The sequence below is a fragment of the Dysidea avara genome, chromosome 9, assembly GCF_963678975.1.
Source record: "Dysidea avara chromosome 9, odDysAvar1.4, whole genome shotgun sequence".
NCBI lineage: Eukaryota > Metazoa > Porifera > Demospongiae > Dictyoceratida > Dysideidae > Dysidea > Dysidea avara.
This window is the reverse complement of record NC_089280.1, coordinates 8,510,698-8,531,318: the sequence shown is the minus strand read 5'-3', so window position 1 is coordinate 8,531,318 and position 20,621 is coordinate 8,510,698. Positions and strand designations below refer to the sequence as shown.

The 20,621-nt window shown below is 36.4% G+C and overlaps 1 protein-coding gene across 1 annotated transcript in view; it reads left to right on the top strand.

Moving 5' to 3' along the window:
* LOC136265513 (leucine-rich repeat serine/threonine-protein kinase 1-like) overlaps positions 1-19,214 on the top strand; it is a 37,809-nt gene extending 18,595 nt beyond the window's left edge. Inside the window, exons 15-22 of the mRNA XM_066060384.1 lie at positions 1,847-3,021; positions 4,055-4,156; positions 5,364-5,651; positions 5,920-6,216; positions 10,696-10,824; positions 10,884-11,237; positions 11,582-12,218; positions 18,594-19,214. Coding sequence (XP_065916456.1) covers positions 1,847-3,021; positions 4,055-4,156; positions 5,364-5,651; positions 5,920-6,216; positions 10,696-10,824; positions 10,884-11,237; positions 11,582-12,218; positions 18,594-18,970 — 3,359 coding nt within the window. The 3' untranslated portion in view covers positions 18,971-19,214. The remainder of the gene's footprint in view (positions 1-1,846; positions 3,022-4,054; positions 4,157-5,363; positions 5,652-5,919; positions 6,217-10,695; positions 10,825-10,883; positions 11,238-11,581; positions 12,219-18,593) is intronic.
* The last annotated feature ends 1,407 nt before the right edge of the window (positions 19,215-20,621 follow it).

Below are 20,621 nucleotides of genomic sequence, written 5' to 3'. Positions count from 1 at the left end.
TCTTGATGTCTAACTTATTTAGACTACAACTTGTTATTGTACACCTTGAGTTGACAGCTGTCTGTTAACCAGAAATGTATAGTCAATTAGTTGATACAAGTACTCTACACCTGCCTCTAATTCAGTGTCGCTGTTGCTATCCATTTAAATGCCCACATGTTGCCAATGTTACAGGTGCATATTTTGCCATGTTATATGTTTTGAAGTATAACTAATTGGACTACGTACAACTCAATGTTGTACCTTGACAGCTGCTTGTAAACAAGAAATGTAGTACTAATTAGTACAAAAGAGCTCATTAAACCTCTCTGTAATTTAGTAATGCTGTTACTATCTGTATAAATGCCCATGCATTGCCAATGTTACAGGCACATAATTGCTGTGTTTCATATTGCCTCAGAGTGTGGTCTCTATACTAGTCTATAGGACATGAACATGGCACTACAGGATTTCAGCCATCAAATTTCAGTATCAAAGTTTTTGTAGTCTAAACATGATCTCCAGAAACTTCAAACGAGCCACCAGGTGTATATTAGCCATATATACCTTGTTTATAAAATGAATCTAGTGGGTGGACTCTTACTGGCTGTGGTATTGGTCACCCGGCATGGTGTGGACAATTTGCCTTAACTGGCTTGGGTGATTGATTATACTGCAGTAGTACCAGCCACAGGCTATTAGCCTGAAAGTAAAACTTAGGCATTACACGCATTAGTATGTCACATGACTCAACCATATACTCACTTGTTCCCATGCAGTAGGTATTTATATGTACATGATATACAAAACAAAAGATCATTCCCAGTAAGCTTTGGGGGCAGCTCCAGGGTATTTCAACTATAAAATTAGCACCTAGCAAGCCACCTTTAATTATTTTGTTCATTGAGTTATTATGTATACTAGTTTCTAATAATACTACACATATGCAGTGAAAATGGGAAGGAGGGGGAGGAGGAGCAGGCCCTCCTCTCACCCAACCAAGATACTCTAATAGAGCAGTTAGCTACCCTAATAAAACAGTCACATGTAATTTTTAAAAATCTGTATGTAGCTGTTAAACTTACTTGTATCAACAGAATGAAAATAGTTCTGTCATGTTTAAAATTGAAATATTTCTTGGAGCATATCCCCAGACCCTCCATAATGGCACTCACATTCATGTATGTTGTACAATATGAATTGTCTAACTTTAATTAATGTACAAATTTCATTGCCAAAGCCCCTCAATTGCTGTTTGGCCTGCTACATCATCTCTGATACTGTCTTAGCAGAAGCAAGCACAAGCAGCCTATATGTTAGTAAGTTCTTCACAGATGATGAGAAAATGATTCTAAGAGAATATCAACTTGTAAAGACTTTGATGAAAACTACTACTGGATTAAATTTTAGACTACATAATTTTCAAAGGTTTCCTCAGGGAGTATACCACTCAGACCCCCTAGATTTAGCATGCTTGCATACTGTGAGGGTGCATGCAACAGGAATTCTGGATTCTGGAAACCAGCCACCAAAATTCCTGGAGCCACCTATGAGATCAATGAAAGAACCCCAAGGATTGTGTGGTCATGTTGATGGCCACGAATACACATTTTTAGTAGGACTGTAGTGTTTGTGTATTTATATGCCATCAGACCATTTGTAAATGGCATTGTATAACACAATTCCAAGTTATTGTCTGATATGTATACCTGGACAACTTATATAACTGTCTCTGAGTTTAATGTGTTCATTTAATGTTTAATGTAAAGTACAGTCTCTAATTACAACCAAATGTTGTTAATGATCCCGTCCAGTGTTTAGGGCATTGTAATTTTTGTACATTTTTACTGTTTTGTTATTTTTGTAGCCATTAGTGATGATGGCAAGGTGAACTTGTACCAGGTTCAGCAGGTTTTAGATGATTGTGGGGTACCCACAAAATATTTTGAAGCAATTTATAGACTATTGTGTAAATTTGAAATTGCAGTATCATTGGACTCACATACATTTTTGTTACCATCTGCCTTGAAGACCAACCCAAAAAATAAACTGTACTCCAGTGTAAATTGCAATTTTCCCCGCGCTACAATTTCATGCTATATTAAGGAGAAGCAATGCATGGATGGGACTACAGTATTACCAGTTGCTGATTGTGTAAAATCAACACACAAATGCATTAATCTTCATCCAACTGGTATGTGCTACCGAAGGCTGTTCCTTGCATATCATGTGCCAGAAACCTTTTGGCGAAAACTTATTCCTCGATTTATAGCCTCTGCAGAGAGCTTCTATCGTATTATTTTAAACAACTGCATTCCTGGAATGAAGATTGATAAACTAAACAATTCAGGTGATGCGGTGGTCTGCAATAACCAATGTAGATGGTTGTATTGGAGTAACGGAATTACTCTTACTTTTGGAAATAATAATGTCCTGCTTTGTGTCAATGGGCTATACAAATCGGGTACAGATGATCATCAAAGAGAACCCCTTTCCATTACCGTGGACAAGATTTCAACAACGCTGTTTCAATATGAAGATGAATGGAAAGACAGAAAGGGAGCTAAAAATGATGGACTGGAAGTAAATGTTCCTGACTATTTGGTTCATTCAAGTATTGAAGAAAATGGTAACACTCATTCTTCCCTTAACTTAGGTCCTCAAGTTTTTTCTCATGTTTTAGACATTCTTAATGAGCTGTGCACAGAAATGTTTGATGGATGCTCTGAACAAGGAATTTATTCTGATTCTTATTTTTGTCAGTTAGCAATTTGTCCATATTGCTATGGTGACAAACAAGTACCAGATTCTGACAATGACAATGTCATCACTATAACTGACCAACGTGTAAGAGCTAACACTTTACATGGCTGGATCCAACAGTCCATCAGGTCAATTCATGTTAATAGGAATGCTGCAGCTCCTAGAGCAAATTCATATGGTTTTGACATTCAGTTTTGCATTTTGAAAGTACAGGAGTGTGGTACAGTCTTCTGTCCTAGTCATAATGAAATTAAACTGGTGTATCTTACTCCAGACTTGGTATGTTGTAATTTTAGTATCACAAGTATCATCTTAATTCTTCTTAACAAACTATATTTTATGCACTTGCAGTAATACCAACACAATTTTAAGTGTTAAGTAATACCCGAAACATCCTATAGTCAGTTCATATTCACCTTGTCCCTTATTTCATTAATAACTCCTGTTACTTGGGCCAGCTTCCCAAACATTTAGTGGTTCTGTAAAACCATTTAAACACTGGAACTGTTTTGATTAGTGCAAGAAGAATTAGGCTTTAGAAGCTTTAAAAATATCCCTTACATTTGGTGTGGATAATTCAGTTGCACAAACAATTCTACAGCATAAAACCATACTTGTTCCAGTACAAAACCATTAACAGATGTTCTCCTCTTTGATTTTGACAGGGGACCAAGTGAATGTGAACCAACTATAGAGCAAAAATTAGGATAAATTCATTTCAGAACATCGTTGCTCTAGTACGTAAGTATGTAGTTATTAGTTTAACTGTTACATATTTCAAATTTCATTGAATTGTTTTCTAAACTTCATCAACGGTCATTCCTCATAACCCTATGATTGTCATTTGATAAGGGTACAATCAAGTGTGACGCCTTTCATCATGTTCGCAAGAAAATTCTAATGCAGGCCTTTCTTTTGACCAGGAAAGTAATTCATTGTGTTTGCAACTGAGAGAAGGTTTGTGATGTGTAGTATCTGGGACATATGTGGCATCATTCTACAATTCCCACATTAATTATTAACTTGTTGCGTGCAGGTAATGGTGTTGATTTTTTTAAAAGATATTAATCAGTACTCTCTGTTTAGCACTGTGTAAAATAATTAAATGATGTTCCTATTTTGCTAATAACTCTAACACATTACAAGCAATAACTTTGCTGCATTTGGACAATTACAATCTCACTAACAGAGTATATAGTAAGCTTTGTTATGTGCAAGTATAGTGCATTGCATTTAGAAAATTATGATGGGCTGATCTTTACTGCGGTATAGATATGGTATTATTACATTTGTATATTCACAATGCTCATAGATGTTTGAAGATGTTATTGCAAAGAAGATTTGTGCAAAAACAGTGGATAAGCCAGTTGAGAAGGGTGCATTTGGAGCAGTGTACAAAATGAAGCTAGCTCCTGTAAGTCTTGTGCAAACTTCAGTGCTGTTCATAGACCTACACATACGTAGTATTATTTTTTATTAAGGCTTTACAGCAGAAGTGCTAAAGGTCTGTAGGACACCTGGTCCTATAGCCCGTTTAAAGTTGTTACAGAAAGTGTGTTTGAAAAGGTGGAGAAAGGAGAAAAAATCCATGACTGGACCTAGGCACCCTCGAACCTGCAGCCATCCAATTAACGCTCGAACGCTTACAGGAGTCTGCCAGGCAGTCAGGATGTTTTCTCCTTGTCAATTTCATGTATATGTATCCAAGGAACTCTAGATTATTGTGTTTAGAGGATAGCAATATTGGAATCTACTGTATTTTCCAAAATTTACTATTATATGAAACAAGCGTGTAAGGCATGGGTATAAATAGTTGATTTTATATGAAAAGTAAAGTGAAAACAGTCTGAATATTAATAGGTGGATGATGGTCACATACCAATAATTGGGTGACTAAAACACATGATGGAGACAGGTAGGTGTGACCCAGGTATAAAACAGTTTATTTTTGAGCAGTGCTCAAAACCAAGCCTATTGTGCTTTCAAAATCAAGTTCTTGAGAGTTGACTGTATATTGGTGTGCATTAATATATTATTTGTGTTAGAATAACTGACTGCTCTATTAGAGTACCTCGATCTAATGTGAAAATAATCAGGCAAGAAATAGTTGATATTGCATGTTTTTGTGATATGAAATACAGTGTGCACTTTTTCAAAATTGTCCCTATTATATTTACTGGCGTAATGCTTGATGCTTTGCTAACCTATTGTGTTCAAATTATGCCAACATAATTGGTGCAAGCCTAAAGATTGAATTTATTGGATTTATGAAAAGAGCACACTGAACAAAACAGTGATGAGTTATATGCTATTAAAAACTGCTAAATCCCCCCATGATATGTAAAATGGTCAATTCTGTTTAGCTGTGAACTAATTGTTCATTCAAATCAACAATTATTTCATTATGTATTGACTTTATCTTATATGCAGTGTAATATTGTACTGTACTTGGCCGTTTTACATGATTTTTACGCAACATTTATGCAAAATTTTCTTAATTTCAATTTTTTTTGCACATGATCGAGATACTCTAATGGACCAGTCATTCATGTAAATTGTATGAAAATAATGAATTTTTTCACAAAAATAAAGGTACTTAACTACGTATGTCCATGTGATAGGATCATGGTAAAGATGCTGCTTTAAAATGTTTTGTAATTGTTGATGGTAAATTGGAGGATCACTCTGTCCAAGAACTTGCCAGAATGTATGCTGATATGCGTGTTGAGATTAACAAATTGTCAACAGTGGATCATCCTAATATTGTACAATTTCTTGGATTGTGTGTTGTGTCCTTCTCAATAATACTTGAGTGGGCACCAAAAGGCAACCTGAATCAAATCATTGATGAGTATATACAAGCAGATTTGTGGATTTGCCCAGATACAATGGCTAAGACTGTTTTCCAGGTACTTAGATACAGAACTTGTATGTTGGTAGTATGTTTGTTCATGATTTTATCAGTAGGACAAACTTGCAGTACAAAACACCTAAATTTAGTTTACCATGTGTGTGTGTGTGTGCTTGTGTGTGCACACGTGCTATCTGTGTAATGTGCATGAGTGCGCCTGTCTGTGTGTGCCTGTGGATTTTTATGTCTATGTACTTTTTTGTGTATTTGTGTGTGATTGTGTGTATGCAGCTGTTGCATTAATAAATTTCTTTTACATTATATAGGTGTCTTCTGCACTTTCTTACCTACACACTGAGAAGAGCATTGTTCATTTTGATATTAAACCAGCAAATATCCTGGTATTCAAATATCCTCAAGCTGGTCACTTTTGCTTCTCAAAGGAGACATCTTTGAATTGTGAATCTTGTTACAGTGACGGTGGCGGTGTACTAGTAAAATTAGCTGATCTGGGGATTTCAGCTCTTGTTGGTCCAAGTGGTTTTCAACGCAAGTCATCCACTCCAACATATGCTGCTCCAGAAGTTCTTGAATACATAGGAGCTAAGCCTCTTACTGTCAAGGTATGTACTCATGTGTAAATACACAATAAAATAAAAGTAAGCAATCATGTTACTATCTGTAGTGCATAATATTATTATAGTTACATTAGGATTTTTATTTTGCAGTGACTATTCTATTAGAGTATCTCAATATTTCATGCAAACATGATAAGTTGCAGCTGCTCAACTTTTCACAAAGCAATTCCTGTACTTTTTATGCTAGAATACAACTTCCAGCACAAGTTTTGCTAGCATAGAACATAATGATGACAATTGGCACTAGTGGGTCACAATTGTATAGTGTTCCACCAATGTCAATTAGTGATCAATAACAAAATGGTTATAATATCGGTTCTGATTTAATACTAGATAATTTATAATAGTGTTGTATTGCAGAGAGTTTGACTACTTTTCTAATAGAGTGCACATTTTTCCAGGATTTCTAATAGAAGAAACATAGAATGTTCTATGAAATTATATACTTTTTCTATTGGGTAGAACTTGTCATTTATAAAGTAGAAATTAAGTGAAATGAACAGCTATGATAGCAGTGGCTCAAGTATGCACATAAACAAATTGATATTGTGCCACTTTTAAAATCCAAGTACCATGCAGCTACCAACTATGTATTACTGTGTTATTATTTTAGCCAATAGGTTTTGGGTTTTACAATAATGCATAAGTAATTTATGGTAATTTCAGATTTTGTAATTCATGAAATTTTCATAATTCTTCAATTACGTTGCTATGCACTGCTAAGGAAGCGATTGTTAAACAAACCACTTTTAACAACATGTTACGCACAGAAGTATCTTCTAAAACTATTGGAAAATAATTTAATTGTTAATTGTTGAAGGTATTTCCAACTGTTGGAAAATAATTCCAATTGTTGGAAAATGATACCAATATTGGAAAATGTGGACAGAGTTTCCAACTGTTGGAAAATTATACTAACTGTTCGAACTGTTTTATAGTTTGACTGTCATGTTTTTTCTCTCGACTAAACCTCAAAACTGCTCTTCATTTTTGTTCATGTACATAAGGGACATGCACCCTTTCAATTCAAAGGGATTTGGATTTAATTACTGTGTAAGACAGCTACATGGCTGATACACCACAGAAGGGTGCAACCGTACAACTCCAAATAATAGACACAATACATTGTAAAATTATATGATTGTTAATCTAAATATTTGGTCCAGCCGCTATAGTCATACATGATCATAGAAACTTAGGTGATACACGAACTCATCTAGGGTATAGCATTCAATTATTTCTTTTGGTAAATTATTTGGATGATGTAAAGGTGGTATTAATTGTTAATGGTGATAGGCTATTCTAATCTACAAGGCCTGCACCATTGTTTTCCAGTTGTTAAATGCCTGTAAGAGGTACTTCACAAAGTCTAGGAGAGTTGCCGCGGACTGCGAAAAAGAAACCACCCCAGAACAAAGTTTACTTGTGTTGAAGTTTAACACAGACTTCATTTCGCTTTTACTTCTTACGTACGTACAAGCTGCTTTTACTATTTAACAATTTTGCTCACGTGGGACAAACATAGGTAGATAGGTACACACACACACACACACACACACACACACACACACACACACACACACACACACACACACACACACACACACACACACACACACACACACACACACACACACACACACACACACACACACACACGCGCGCGCGCACAACACTCACACACACGCACACACACAAAACACACACACACACGCACACACACAAAACACACACACACACACAACACATACACACACAACACAACACACACACACACACAAAACACACACACACACGCACACACACAAAACACACACACACACACACAACACATACACACACACACACACACAACACATACACACACACAACACAACACACACACACACACAAAACACACACGGGCGGATCCAAAGTTTGGATCCAGAGTTTGGTCTTCAACTGTTTTTTGCACCTTGCTGAAAAACAGTTAAAGACCAAAAAAGAAAAAAAAAAAGGTCACAACAATAATAGCTAGTTATCCTTTACCAAATATATCACGTCTGTTATGTAAAATAAAATCCTATTTATAGCTTCATAGGTAAGCTACACTGCCTCATGAACATTGTGACTGCTTTATTAGAGTAATTGACTGCTCTATTAGAGTATCTCGATCTTGTATGCAATTTCTTGAAGGGGGGGCATTTGCCCCAAATGCCCCATCCTGGATCCGCCATTGACACATACATACACAACACATACACACACAACACACACACCCATGCACACACTTTTACGAATCAATTTCAGTTAACCAGGTGTGTGCCCACAGCCGGCCTTCAGCTGGCTGTGGATGTGTGCCTGGTTTCTATGCTCTCCCCCTACCCCGAGCCCTCTAAATGTGAATACATAGTGAAGGTTCATATCTCACGATTGTGGTAGCCAATCTTGTTTGAATTTGGTATGTGGGGTGCTGAAGTTGGAGGGAGTTTGCAGTACGTACAAAAATAGTTCCATTTTGAGGGAACTATGCATGGGTGAAAATCACATTTTCTTGCTGTAAATATACTCACTGTGCGGCATGCCAGTGTTCTTGGCCACGTGACACTTGTCTTGATACCACTGTTTGCTAATCAAATAAGAAAATTAAAGAATATTAGAGATTAGTTACCTGTAAATATAAATACATACCTACTTCTATAAATACCAGTTATTGTAGCTGCAGCTAATATACCTTTCTGCAACAAATAGCATGTGGCTACAGTGTGAAGGTGGCTACTATTGGCTTGTGTACATAGTTAAAAGTAAGTTTATAGCATTTACAAAGATCTTCAAATGATTGACTTCATTTAACCATACATTGATAGCCACTTGGCTCTTGTCAACATTGCTATTTCTTGAAGACGCCTGCTTCATAGTAACTATTTTGTCTGTTTTTTCTTCAAACTTGTTCTATGATATCAAATGCAAGCTGTGGCTCTTATAACTGTAGGTAAAGATTGCAATGTGGGTAGGGGAAACTATTATTTGAGCCACATCCACTATCCAGGGGCAACTATTATAAAAGCCATGGTTGTTAGCTGGCTACTTGTCTTCTTGTTTGGCTAACAAATAGCAAAAGTGCTATTCTGAAAATGTATGTTATGTTCAAGAATAGTTCTTAATTACTAAAGTGTCAGCTGCAAGTTTATAGTTGAGAGGAACCAGGGTGAAGTAGTGTAATGGGTTGGGCTTTGATGATGGGACCCCAATCCTTCTGATTATGAGGTGATGGAGGAAATAGCTATATACTGCTAACCTTTTAAATTCTTTTTTTGTAGTTGTGTACTATGTTCTTTAGGTATTTTGTAGTCTTTTGATCCATTTTTAGTTGGGAGTGCCATTCTGACCAGTGTAACAGTATAAAGGATTGATAATTTCTATACATAATACAATAGTACTGTATAGTAGGGACCACAAAGGAGTAGGCGTAGCCCACAAAAAAACCAGCCTCAATTTTTCCTGACGATGATGAGGTAGTATTGGTTAGGTGAAACTAAGCCCAAACAAGCTTTCATATCAACCCGAAATGCTTTCAGCAAGTTGCTACGGAATTAAAAATATATTTAACGGAATTTTCTACTGATTGAGTAACCGACTGACTGACTGACTGATGCCTTCAGACAAATGTAATTTGATAATGGCTAAGGCTACAGGCTTGATTTTTTCACTGTCCGACGTTGCTTCTGCCTGAGAGGTGCCTTTTGGCATACCACCACAGTATGTACAATACATTCTTCATGGACTTACCAGTGTTCTCCTTTGTGTCCCATTCATCTTTGCTGATAGCGAAAAGTGTCAATTTGGCAGTAACATGTGATGGCTTCCCTTTGTACAGAAATCGTCCATATTTTTCATAGTGGGTACTTTGATTGCAGAGGTGCTTTTCAAACAGTTGTTGATTCATACTGCTGTGTAATGGGTTGAACATACGTACCTGACAACAAAGCATAATGGATACTTCACTTTTCAGACAATATTATTATTGGTATAGCTGGGGTGTGGTGCTAATTCTTTCTTTTGATGCGGTATACGTGGGTTCACCATTCATAATAATTATTTACAAAAAAGTTAACAAACAAGTGCACAGAATTTTAAACTAGAGTAGGGACCATATATAGCACATCGATAAAAAGTACTGAAACAAGTAGTGCATGATATTAAATCACAGTAAAATGTTATATCCCTACTGTGCATTTCCGTTATGGTATCTTGAGCACAGTAGGGATATAACACTTCTTATTGTTTTACTGTGATTTAATATCATACACTACTCCAGCTTGTTTCAGTACTATTTATTGATGTACTATGGTCCCTACTCTAGTTGAAAATTCTAATTTTTTTGTGTATTTGTATTATTGAACATATACATGATTTGTATGTGTGTGTATACCTGAATTACAATACAGCATAAGACAGATATTTTTGTTTTCTATAATTATATAGGTTGATTTGTTCTCAATGGGGATTACAATGTTCAGACTTATGACTCTAAGGACACTGCCACCAGAGGGCATGTTTTTGGAGTTCAATGTTGACATTATTGCTGGAAAAAGGCCCAAGTTTTTACCAGAGGTGAATACTGTAACTTTTCAATTTTTTTCACATCATTACTACGTGTTTGTATAACATAGGATCCAAATTATCCACTTCCATTAATAGAGTGTGTACAAAGTTGCTGGGCACAGGAATGTACACAACGACCAACTGCTCAAATGATAGAAGATTATTTCAAGTACCCCAGCTGTACTGAATTAAAAAATACTTATCAGATTGAGCTAACATCATTATCTGCTGTGCTAGTAATTGAACAGACAGAAAGTGATGATGTTACCAAAAAATCAATTTGGATTGCAGGATTTAAAGGAGGTTCATATAGCTTGATGTCCTATGGATTTGTAGAACAAAACTCTCTGGTTGGGAATGCAACTGAATGTCAGAAAAGAGATCTGCATCCAAAGCTGACACGTCCAAAACTTTGTGAAACTGTAAGTACATTGCTAGTTGCTCCATTGCCATATCCTAGACTCTTCTCTACATTATCGTTGCAATTATAATGTTGTGAAGTATTGGGTGCAAAGTCTAGAGTAGTGATGTTATCTACGGCTTGCGACCAAATAATTACAGAACAGAGGACATTAATTGAAAAGGCCTGTATTAAAAATGCTATATAGAAATCATTTGCACCAGCTATTTTTCCTGTATTGATCTCAAAATGTAAAGGCAGGGATGAATATAATTAATATGTAGGTTCTTAGTTTTTGACAAAGAAACAATTGTTTGCAGTACCTTGTAGTACATGACTACTATTTGATTTGTCATTGTATTACAGGGCATAACACTGAAGAGCTGTGTCAAGGCAATGTGTAAATATGATGAACATATTTGGATGGTTTATGATAATGGAGTTCTTGCAGTGTGCAATTTGAAAACTCACTCTATAGTTAAAGAAATTGTGTTGCAAGAATCTTGTAATAAACCTGTCACAATGTTGGTAGTCGATCATTCCACTGGTATAATTGCTACTGCATATGCTAATGGCTTGATAGTTTTTCTCTGGGGCAAGAAGGTTTTATTGGATGATGTCCTTGCTATAAAATATTTCCACAGCTCCACTACAATAACAGTATCTTGGCAGACCTTTAAACTGAACACAATAGAAACATGTAGTGTTTCCAATGGTCATTCTCAACTATGGTGTAGTTATGACATTGGTGTTATTCAAATAGTGAAGCCTCCAGTTAGTACAAGTGGAGAAACAGAGACTGTGAAGGTGGTAGAGATAAAGGAATATTGTACTGACCTACCATATGATACTAGTATTGTTCAGTTGAAATGTTCACCAAATCAAGACCACAAATCATCAGTCATGTATGCTCTACATGATGGAGGGTTAGCAATATCTTGTTGGAGTGTTGATGTAGACCCCAAATTGTATACCATCATCAAACCTTCACTGAGTAGTCCTGGTAAGAATTAAGTGGTGCCAACAGTTTGTTTTGTGTGCATCTGTTGTATAATTTGTGATCAGACCTGACTTTTAGATACACACAATCAAACTCATGCTAATCACATCTGGATTGTTATACTCATTAATTTTGTATTCCAGTACCTGCAGCATCTTTCTTAAAATCACAAGTTAATGAGCATGTAATGGTTACCTGTTGGAATAATGAATTGAGGGATTGTACTAAAGCCTTGGAATCTGCATTAGTTGACTTTTCCCACCTTGTAATTCCTTTTCTATTGCTGGTTTTTTTTGGCTTTCTCGACAGAATTTGAATGATTGCTTGTGACTATACTGTATAAGCCTAAATGCTTTACTAGTATTCTAAAAAAAATATTAATTTAAAAATGAAGTAGGGATCTATGCAATAAAAAGTAGTGAAACAAGAGAAGAATGATGGTAGTACAGTATAGCTCGGTGGGAAGTCCCTACTTTGGCATTGAACAAGATAATTAATATAGCTAATGTGCCAAAGTAGGGACTTTCCCACCGAGCTATGCTGTAATACCATCATCCATCTCTTGCCTAAATGTTTTACTAGTACTTATAAAAATATTAATTTAAAAATGAGGTAGGGATCTATGCAATAAAAAGTAGTGAAACAAGAGATGAATGATGGTATTACAGCATAGTTCAGTGGGAAGTCCCTCCCTACTTTGGCATTGAACAAAATAATTGTTATAGCTAATGTGTCAAAGTAAGGACATTCCCACCGAGCTATGCTGTAATACCATCATTCATCTCTTGTTTCACTACTTTTTATTGCATATAGATCGCATATAGATCCCTACTTCATTTTTAAATAAACATTTAAAAAAATACTAGTTTGTTTACTTTTGTTGTACTACAGGGTAACTTGTGACTGCTCTATTAGAATATCATACAAGGCTGTTGTATTAGAGTATTTCGAGGGTGTGCAGCTAGCTAGACCAATAATTCGCCCTCGGTGATTATTGTGCCATTCCTCAGGTCTCTAAATAGTGAAGATACCTTGATTTGTGCGATAACCAATTTAGACTATGGCTCGTACGACTCTGGTCACTGCCAATAATAGCGGCTTCCTGATCGAATTAGTATTAAGACAACTCACTGGTAGGCTTCTTAGATGAATACAATCATCTCTATTATCCAGCGATGTTTTCTTCACACTCTAGTGATGATTTCTGATGGCTGTTGTGACTGGAATCCAGCTAAACACGTGACGCATGTGACAAAAAAAATTTCGTCACGGGTATTAACCAGTTTAGATACCTACCCGCAGATATCTATTGGATTTTAAATACCTCATTAATGACCAAACTTCAAAGCATACTATGCGTACCATAGTCTAAGTCATCTTATTTACTAATAAGTAAATAGCTAGATTGTTCAGAGGTGTAGTCTCCGTACTGTAGTCCACCTAGATCTTTATTTGATGGGTGCATGTGGTCGTGAACCTATCGCGAATGGGATCCCAATCGCGAAGTTGCAGATATCTAGCTAGTATGCCTCTAAAAGTAGCGCTGGGACTGAAGTGCTTCTGAATTCCAGCTCTGAAATAATTCTGTGACATCTAAATATGCTGCTAAAAGAAAGTGTTGATACAGAATTATTGCCTCAATATGGTTTCGTAGGATGAAGAAGACAAGCAGCCTGATTGAAGATAAAAGAAAAGACAAGGCACAGAGGGTCTACACTCCAAAAGGCACATCCCACTGGTGAGTTTGTTATTGTGGCACAAAATGGTGGCTGTGCACTGCTTCGTTTGGCCTCTAGCCTTGTGACTGTGGTCAGGCAGTTAACCTAAAATTTGAGTTTTGGTGATTTTTACAAAAAATCTATATCTGGCCACCTGCAAGTGTTTTGTTATATATTGTACTTTGCGTGGGAGAATCAAAGTGATGCCGCATATCGTATTGTCCATACTATACTAATCAGCTGCATAACTGTACTGTATGAGTCATACAGTACAGTTATGCAGCTAATTGGGCAAATACAGTACAGTTATGCGCTTAATTGGGCAAATACAGCACACTTGGGCAAATACAGTACAGTTATGCGGAGAATTTATTTACAGAATGTTACGTAAACAACACGCTGTACATCGCCAAAACCAGCCAAACTAATCCTACGAGTTCGGTCTACGGCTAGGAATAGATTGTATAAACACTTTCTGATCATCTGATCACGAAGCTTTGTACATACGACTCCACTAAGACTGCACAATTGATCACATGCGTGACATTGTAAATCACTAAAATTAGCCAAACTAATCCTATTAGTTCGTTCTACGACTAGAAATAGATTAGTTAAACACGTAGTGATATCCTGATCACCAAAAGTTGCAGCGGTTTGAGTACTACAGAAAATCGCTTCGAGCCAGACGACCAGGAAGTACAATGTAACAGTTAAAGCACTGCCTATGCTTGTGTGTATGAAAAATACAGCACTTTTGGGGGTGTCTCAAGGCAAATACAGCACTTGGCTTTGCCTCCTGCTGTATTAGCCTCTCGGCACGTCCCCTCATGCTATATTTTCCATACACACACGCAGTGGTGCTTTAACTATAACTTACATGGACTAGTGCTATTCCATAAAGGTGATTTTGGTTGTGCAAGATGATTTTGGTCTAGGATGGTTTTCAAAAGTGAAATTTTGGGTGGTGCATGAATTTTGTGGGGCAATCCCTACTTAAACAGTACTACTGTACCATTTGATAATCAGACCAAAAGGGCATAACTATCATACAGTATGATAGTACTGTATAGTAGGGACCACAAAGGAGTAGGAGTGGCCCACGAAATAATATCACCTAAAAACAGCCTCAATTTCCCCTGATGACGATGAGGCAGTATTGGTTAGGTGAAACTAAACCCAAACAAGCTTTCAGATCAGCCCGAAACACTTTCAACAAGTTGCTACGGAACTTTAAAATTATTTATTTAATGGAATTTTCTACTGACTGAGTAAGTAACTGACTGATGCCTTCAGACAAGCGTAACTCGATAATGGCTAATGCTACGGGCTTGAATTTTTCACTGTTCAGTGTTGCTTCGGTCCGACAGGTGCCTTTTGGCATACCGCAGTACGTACAATGCATTCTTCATGGACTAACCAGTGTCTTCCTTTGTGTCCCATTCATCTTTACTGACAGCGAAAAGTGTCGATTTGGCGATAGCATGTGATGGCTTCCCTTTGTAATGAAAATTGTCCGTATTAGTCATAGTGGCTATTTTGATAGCAGAGGTGCTTTTCAAACAGTTCTCGATTTGAAATGCTGCGTAACAGGTTGCATAATGAATACTTAACTTTTCATATGATAATTGATATAACGGGGGCACGCGGCACCATTTCTTTAAGTATACGTGGATTGCAGAGGTGCTTTTTGAACAGTTCTTGATTCGAAATGCTGCGTAACGCGTTGAACATAGCTGACAAGGAAGCGTAATGGATACTTCACTTTTCAGTAGGCTTGCGTCGATTATGCTGGCATAATTTTTGGCATAATAGGGGATGAAAAGCATAAAGCATAATGCTGGCATAATGGAGCATAATCAGGAGCATAATGGGCAAATTTCCACCACCATAACTATAACTTCTAGTATAACAGTCACAAAGTCAAGGGCTAACCTGTTTTGAATGGTGAAACGATTCCTGACAACAAGTAGTAGCTAAATGCACTACAGTCTTCTCACTCACAAATTTACACTTGATGGAACCAGTCAGTGCTTTTCATTGTGGGTTTGAGTTTTATAGTCATGTGCCAACTAGTACCAAGACATGGCAAAGCAGTTTATAGCTATATCTAATGTGTCTCATCGTCTGATTTTGAATATGATGACTATGATTAGGCCAATGAAACTTGATTAGTAGTTTCGCGTCATCGCCTGCATGCTTTTGGTACACCCGCATGGAATTTCATTATTGGTATTTCACATTGAAATACTCTAATAGAGCAGTCACTTTTATTCTAATAGAGCAATCAGCTATACTCTAATGGAAAAATCACTTGTTTAGGAGTTACAGAAATAGCTGAATATTCTAGTAACGTACTTTAGCTATTTAATGCAAGAGTAATTAATGTAGATCTCACTGATTTTTTGGCAGAAATCTTCATGTTTGGGATGTGTGTTGTGCTTTTGGAAAATAATGAATAATAACCGCCTGTCCGCATCTAATTTTCAAAAATCTGAATGAGAAACTGGTAATCAAGTTTCATTGGCCTTATTGAAAGTTTGAGTGGAAGACAATAGCTACAACAGAAACTCTGATGATAATAAGGTTAGTGATGAGTCATTATAGCTCGTGAATGTCTGGACATTGAAAATAGCGAAGTATCTGCAGGTCTGCAGTGAGGCTGAGGTTAATATCAAACCAGGAAAGTATTTCGAAAAGATCGAGATTCTCTAATAGAACAGTCATCGCATGCAACAGAGAGAATGAGAACCATCAAGTGTTTACCCCAGGAAGCTAATATGTTCTTGGCATGGTGGTGCAAATGCAAGTTGCATAATATTACACTGAGCAGTTGCTGTCCTTTGAATACCAATTGCTAAAACTCAGAAGATCTATCATATTATTTTTATCAATAATTATTTGCATACAAAACTACAAAGATATTAGACAATAAAATGTCTATAGCTTCTAAAGGACTATAGATTTTCCCCCAGATCCCTTGCTCTAAAATGCATACAAACTCTGGAGCACATCCCAATTTCAAGCTAATGCTAATTTTTGTATGTTGAAGTTGAAGTGACACTTTTCATTCATGTTCTATCGTATGAGGAATTTCTCTTATTTAGAAAAAAAATGCACAAACTAAAAGCATAATGCATTTTTGAAAAGCATAAAAACAAGCATAATAGGTAGAAAATTGGGGAAATGCCAAAAAGCATAATAGGCAAATTTTGGAGCTTAATAGACTCAAGCCTACTTTTCAGATGATAATTGGGGTGCGCGGTGCCATTTCAGATGCAATATGTATGGATTCACCAGTCATAATAATTATTTACAAAAAAAGTTAAACAAGTACACAGAAAAATTTGGAATTTTCAGAGTAGGGACCATAACACATCGATAAAAAGTACTGAAACAAGCTGGAGTATTGCACGATATTAACAATAAGAAGTGTTATATCCCTACTGTGCTCAAGATACCATAATGGAAATGCACAGTAGGGATATAAGTAATAGTTATACCATGGCTGCAAGGGATTTTGCTGATATATACACCCAAAGCCTGAGGGCCGCAGACCCAAGGGCTGCGGGTGTATATCTCAGCAAAATCCTAAGCAGCCGTGGTATAAGTGACATATATCACTTTGGGCGCACTCACCTAAGAACTAACGAGAACTCATCCCATTTGTTTTATACAGTAGCATCTGAAGATCAATCGTGGTTTTAATAGCGTGGGCTAATAGCCATCAAAACGTTGTCCATACTTTAATACGTCATTAATACGTTACTATGCGTCAACACGCAATGTTAGAAAACTTGCGATTGTGGGATGGAGTTTATATTGTTATCATTTTTGTATATATTAAGTTAAGCCAACTAACTTCGCTATTGGAACAGTAAGTAAGTTATTTTATTAAGTTAAGTATTTAGGACTGTAAGTTACTAACCTATTTCAAAGTAGCAGTAGTAGCTTTGCTGTTCCGTGGTCTGTTCAAAGGCTGATATGTGGTGGGTAGAAATACGCATCCAGAATCGCCCAAACAATTATTTTGTGCCTTCATTATCCTTTAGTAACAACCAACTAGTCTATCTTAGCAAATGTCCTTTAGTAACAACCAATGCAACTAGTCTATCTTAGCAAATGTACTAAGCTTAGCAACCACTACAAAAACAAGTCCCACAATACAAAGCTCTATGTCGCTCAATATAACGAGTCAAAGTGCATCGATTCTTTGAACTGGCTGGGTATCAAAGTCATTGGCAAACCACTTTCCCATGATATTTCCCGGGGCAATATGTGAGTTAAACACCAAGCGGCACCTTTGAACGCCCACGCTAAAGTGGTATATCACTTCTTATTGTTTTACTGTGATTTAATATCGTGCAATACTCCAGCTTGTTTCAGTACTTTTTATCGATATGTTATGGTCCCTACTCTGAAAATTCCAAATTTTTCTGTGTACTTGTTAAATTAAATGTACTGCTGTAGCAGCTTTGTCAGTTAGTAACCTGTTATCATAGTCTACTCTGCACACATGAGAGTGTTACAGACAATATTCAGATTGAAAGATTTCACAAAAGATTATACATAATTATTCTTTTTAAAAATGTGTTTATAGTTGAGATGTTTCTCTTAATTCTAAACTTGTCATATCAGATTTGTATTTCTTCCCATTCTATAGCAACTGTACTACTTCCTACTGACCATGTTGTTTACATTGGTGACAACAGTGGAAATGTTTTCATGATTACCATTGAGAATGTCACAGTAGGACAATACAGCCTTGCTAGACTACCTGGTACTCATTGTTCAAAAGTAGACTTCCTTGTTGCACTAAGAGGAAAGATGAATGCCCAGGGATTCTTGTCAAGTTGCGGTGTCATTACTAAAGACAAACAAACCATACCAAACAGTATGTATTATACAAGACAACTTGACAGTGTTCCTTGTACTGTACTGATGAGTATTGGAGTTGGCTACCAGGAACTGTTTACATCACATTCCAGTGATAGTAGTTGTTTCATTAAATGGGCACTTCCTTGTAGAGCACAGCACTGAATTGCATACATATTTAATTTTCACTCTTTTAATCTTTATTGTTTATTTTTATTTATAGAAGAGAGAGTTAGACTTTGAGGTAAAGTGCTATTATAATAATATATTTCTAATGTTTAGATTTTTCTATAATCACATAGGTGTAGGCATTTTATATTGAGACACAGATACAGCTGTTGCTTGTGTTCTGACATTACTGTATTTGTTGCTGTTTCTATTATGTTTATTTAGCAATGCTGTACCACTAGATTTTTCAGTAAGTGTGCATAGAGATACTCAAAAAGTGTATAATATATGTGGTAGTTACGTAATTGCTAATTAAAGGTACTCAAGACCTGTTGGTAGCTGTACTTGTCAAATATTGTAAAATTCCTCTGATGAAGGGAATGAATTTGCCACATGTAACTAGGTGATATATGCACGCACATGTGCCTCGCATGTAGTATAAATATGCACAGATTGCTATTTAAAAATAATCAGATTTTATGTCCTTCTTTCTGCAGGTGAATTTATTGTGTTGAAATCGAATATAATTTTTACAGATTTTGTGGTTGGTTGACTGTCCACAAAATTTTCACCCTATAGTGTTAGCTCTATGCTTTCTAATAAGTAGCCTCAGTGAAAAACGAGTGATCCTTGCAAATAAATACATGCCTCGAAACTTTGTACATATATGGTATATGATAGTATATATATTTTTAAAATGATCAATTTAAAAATGGAATTGGAATCCAAGCAATAAAATGCTGTGAAACAAGATGAATAATGGTATAGGCTCTAATATCTATGGTATTAGCTACAGCATAGCTTGGTGAGAAACTCCCTACTGTGGCATATTATAACAATTCAATGCCAAAGTAGGGATCTTCCCACCAAGCTAGGGATTTTTCAAAGGGGGTTTCCACTGGGAAGTAGATGCAGGGGGTTGGGGCAAACAGTCCAAATTTACAGGTTGTCAAAAACCAGTACACTGACTACTACAAAATAAACTAATATACATAAAATGTATATGGTCAATTTTAGCCACTGAACTGACCTATAAATTATGATCTCTCTCACATACCTTGTATCATTGACATAGTTATTGTAGAAATAAATATATTAAAGATAGTATAGAATATACTCTAGCAGTTATAATTGAATTGCCTCTTTCAATATCATGCATGTATAATCTAACTAGTTAGCTAGCTAACAGATTTGCTACAGAGTACCATACAATACTTTACCCAGAGCTGTGGAAATCAGTGACAGTGATGAGTATTCGTGTAGTTCAGTTAAGAGCCTAAAGAAAATCGTCATATAGAATTAGCTACGTATACAAAGGACCATGTACATTTCATTTGCAAATAAAATCCCATACAGCAGGCTAATGGGATATTGCTGCAAATGCAAGTTTTCACAAGCAACTGTAGAGGATTTTAATGTTGTTTAGTGGCCACCTCAATGGAGGATCTAGATGGATTTTTGGGGTTTCGACAGAAACCCCCTGTTAAATTTAGCTCAGTGGCAGCCTAAATGCATAAATATTGTTGTACTGACAATTAGGCTTGCGTAGATTATGCTGGCATAATATTTGGCATAATAGGGGATGAAAAGCATAATTAATTTATGCTGGCATAATGTAGCATAATCGGCAAATTCTGCCACCATAAGT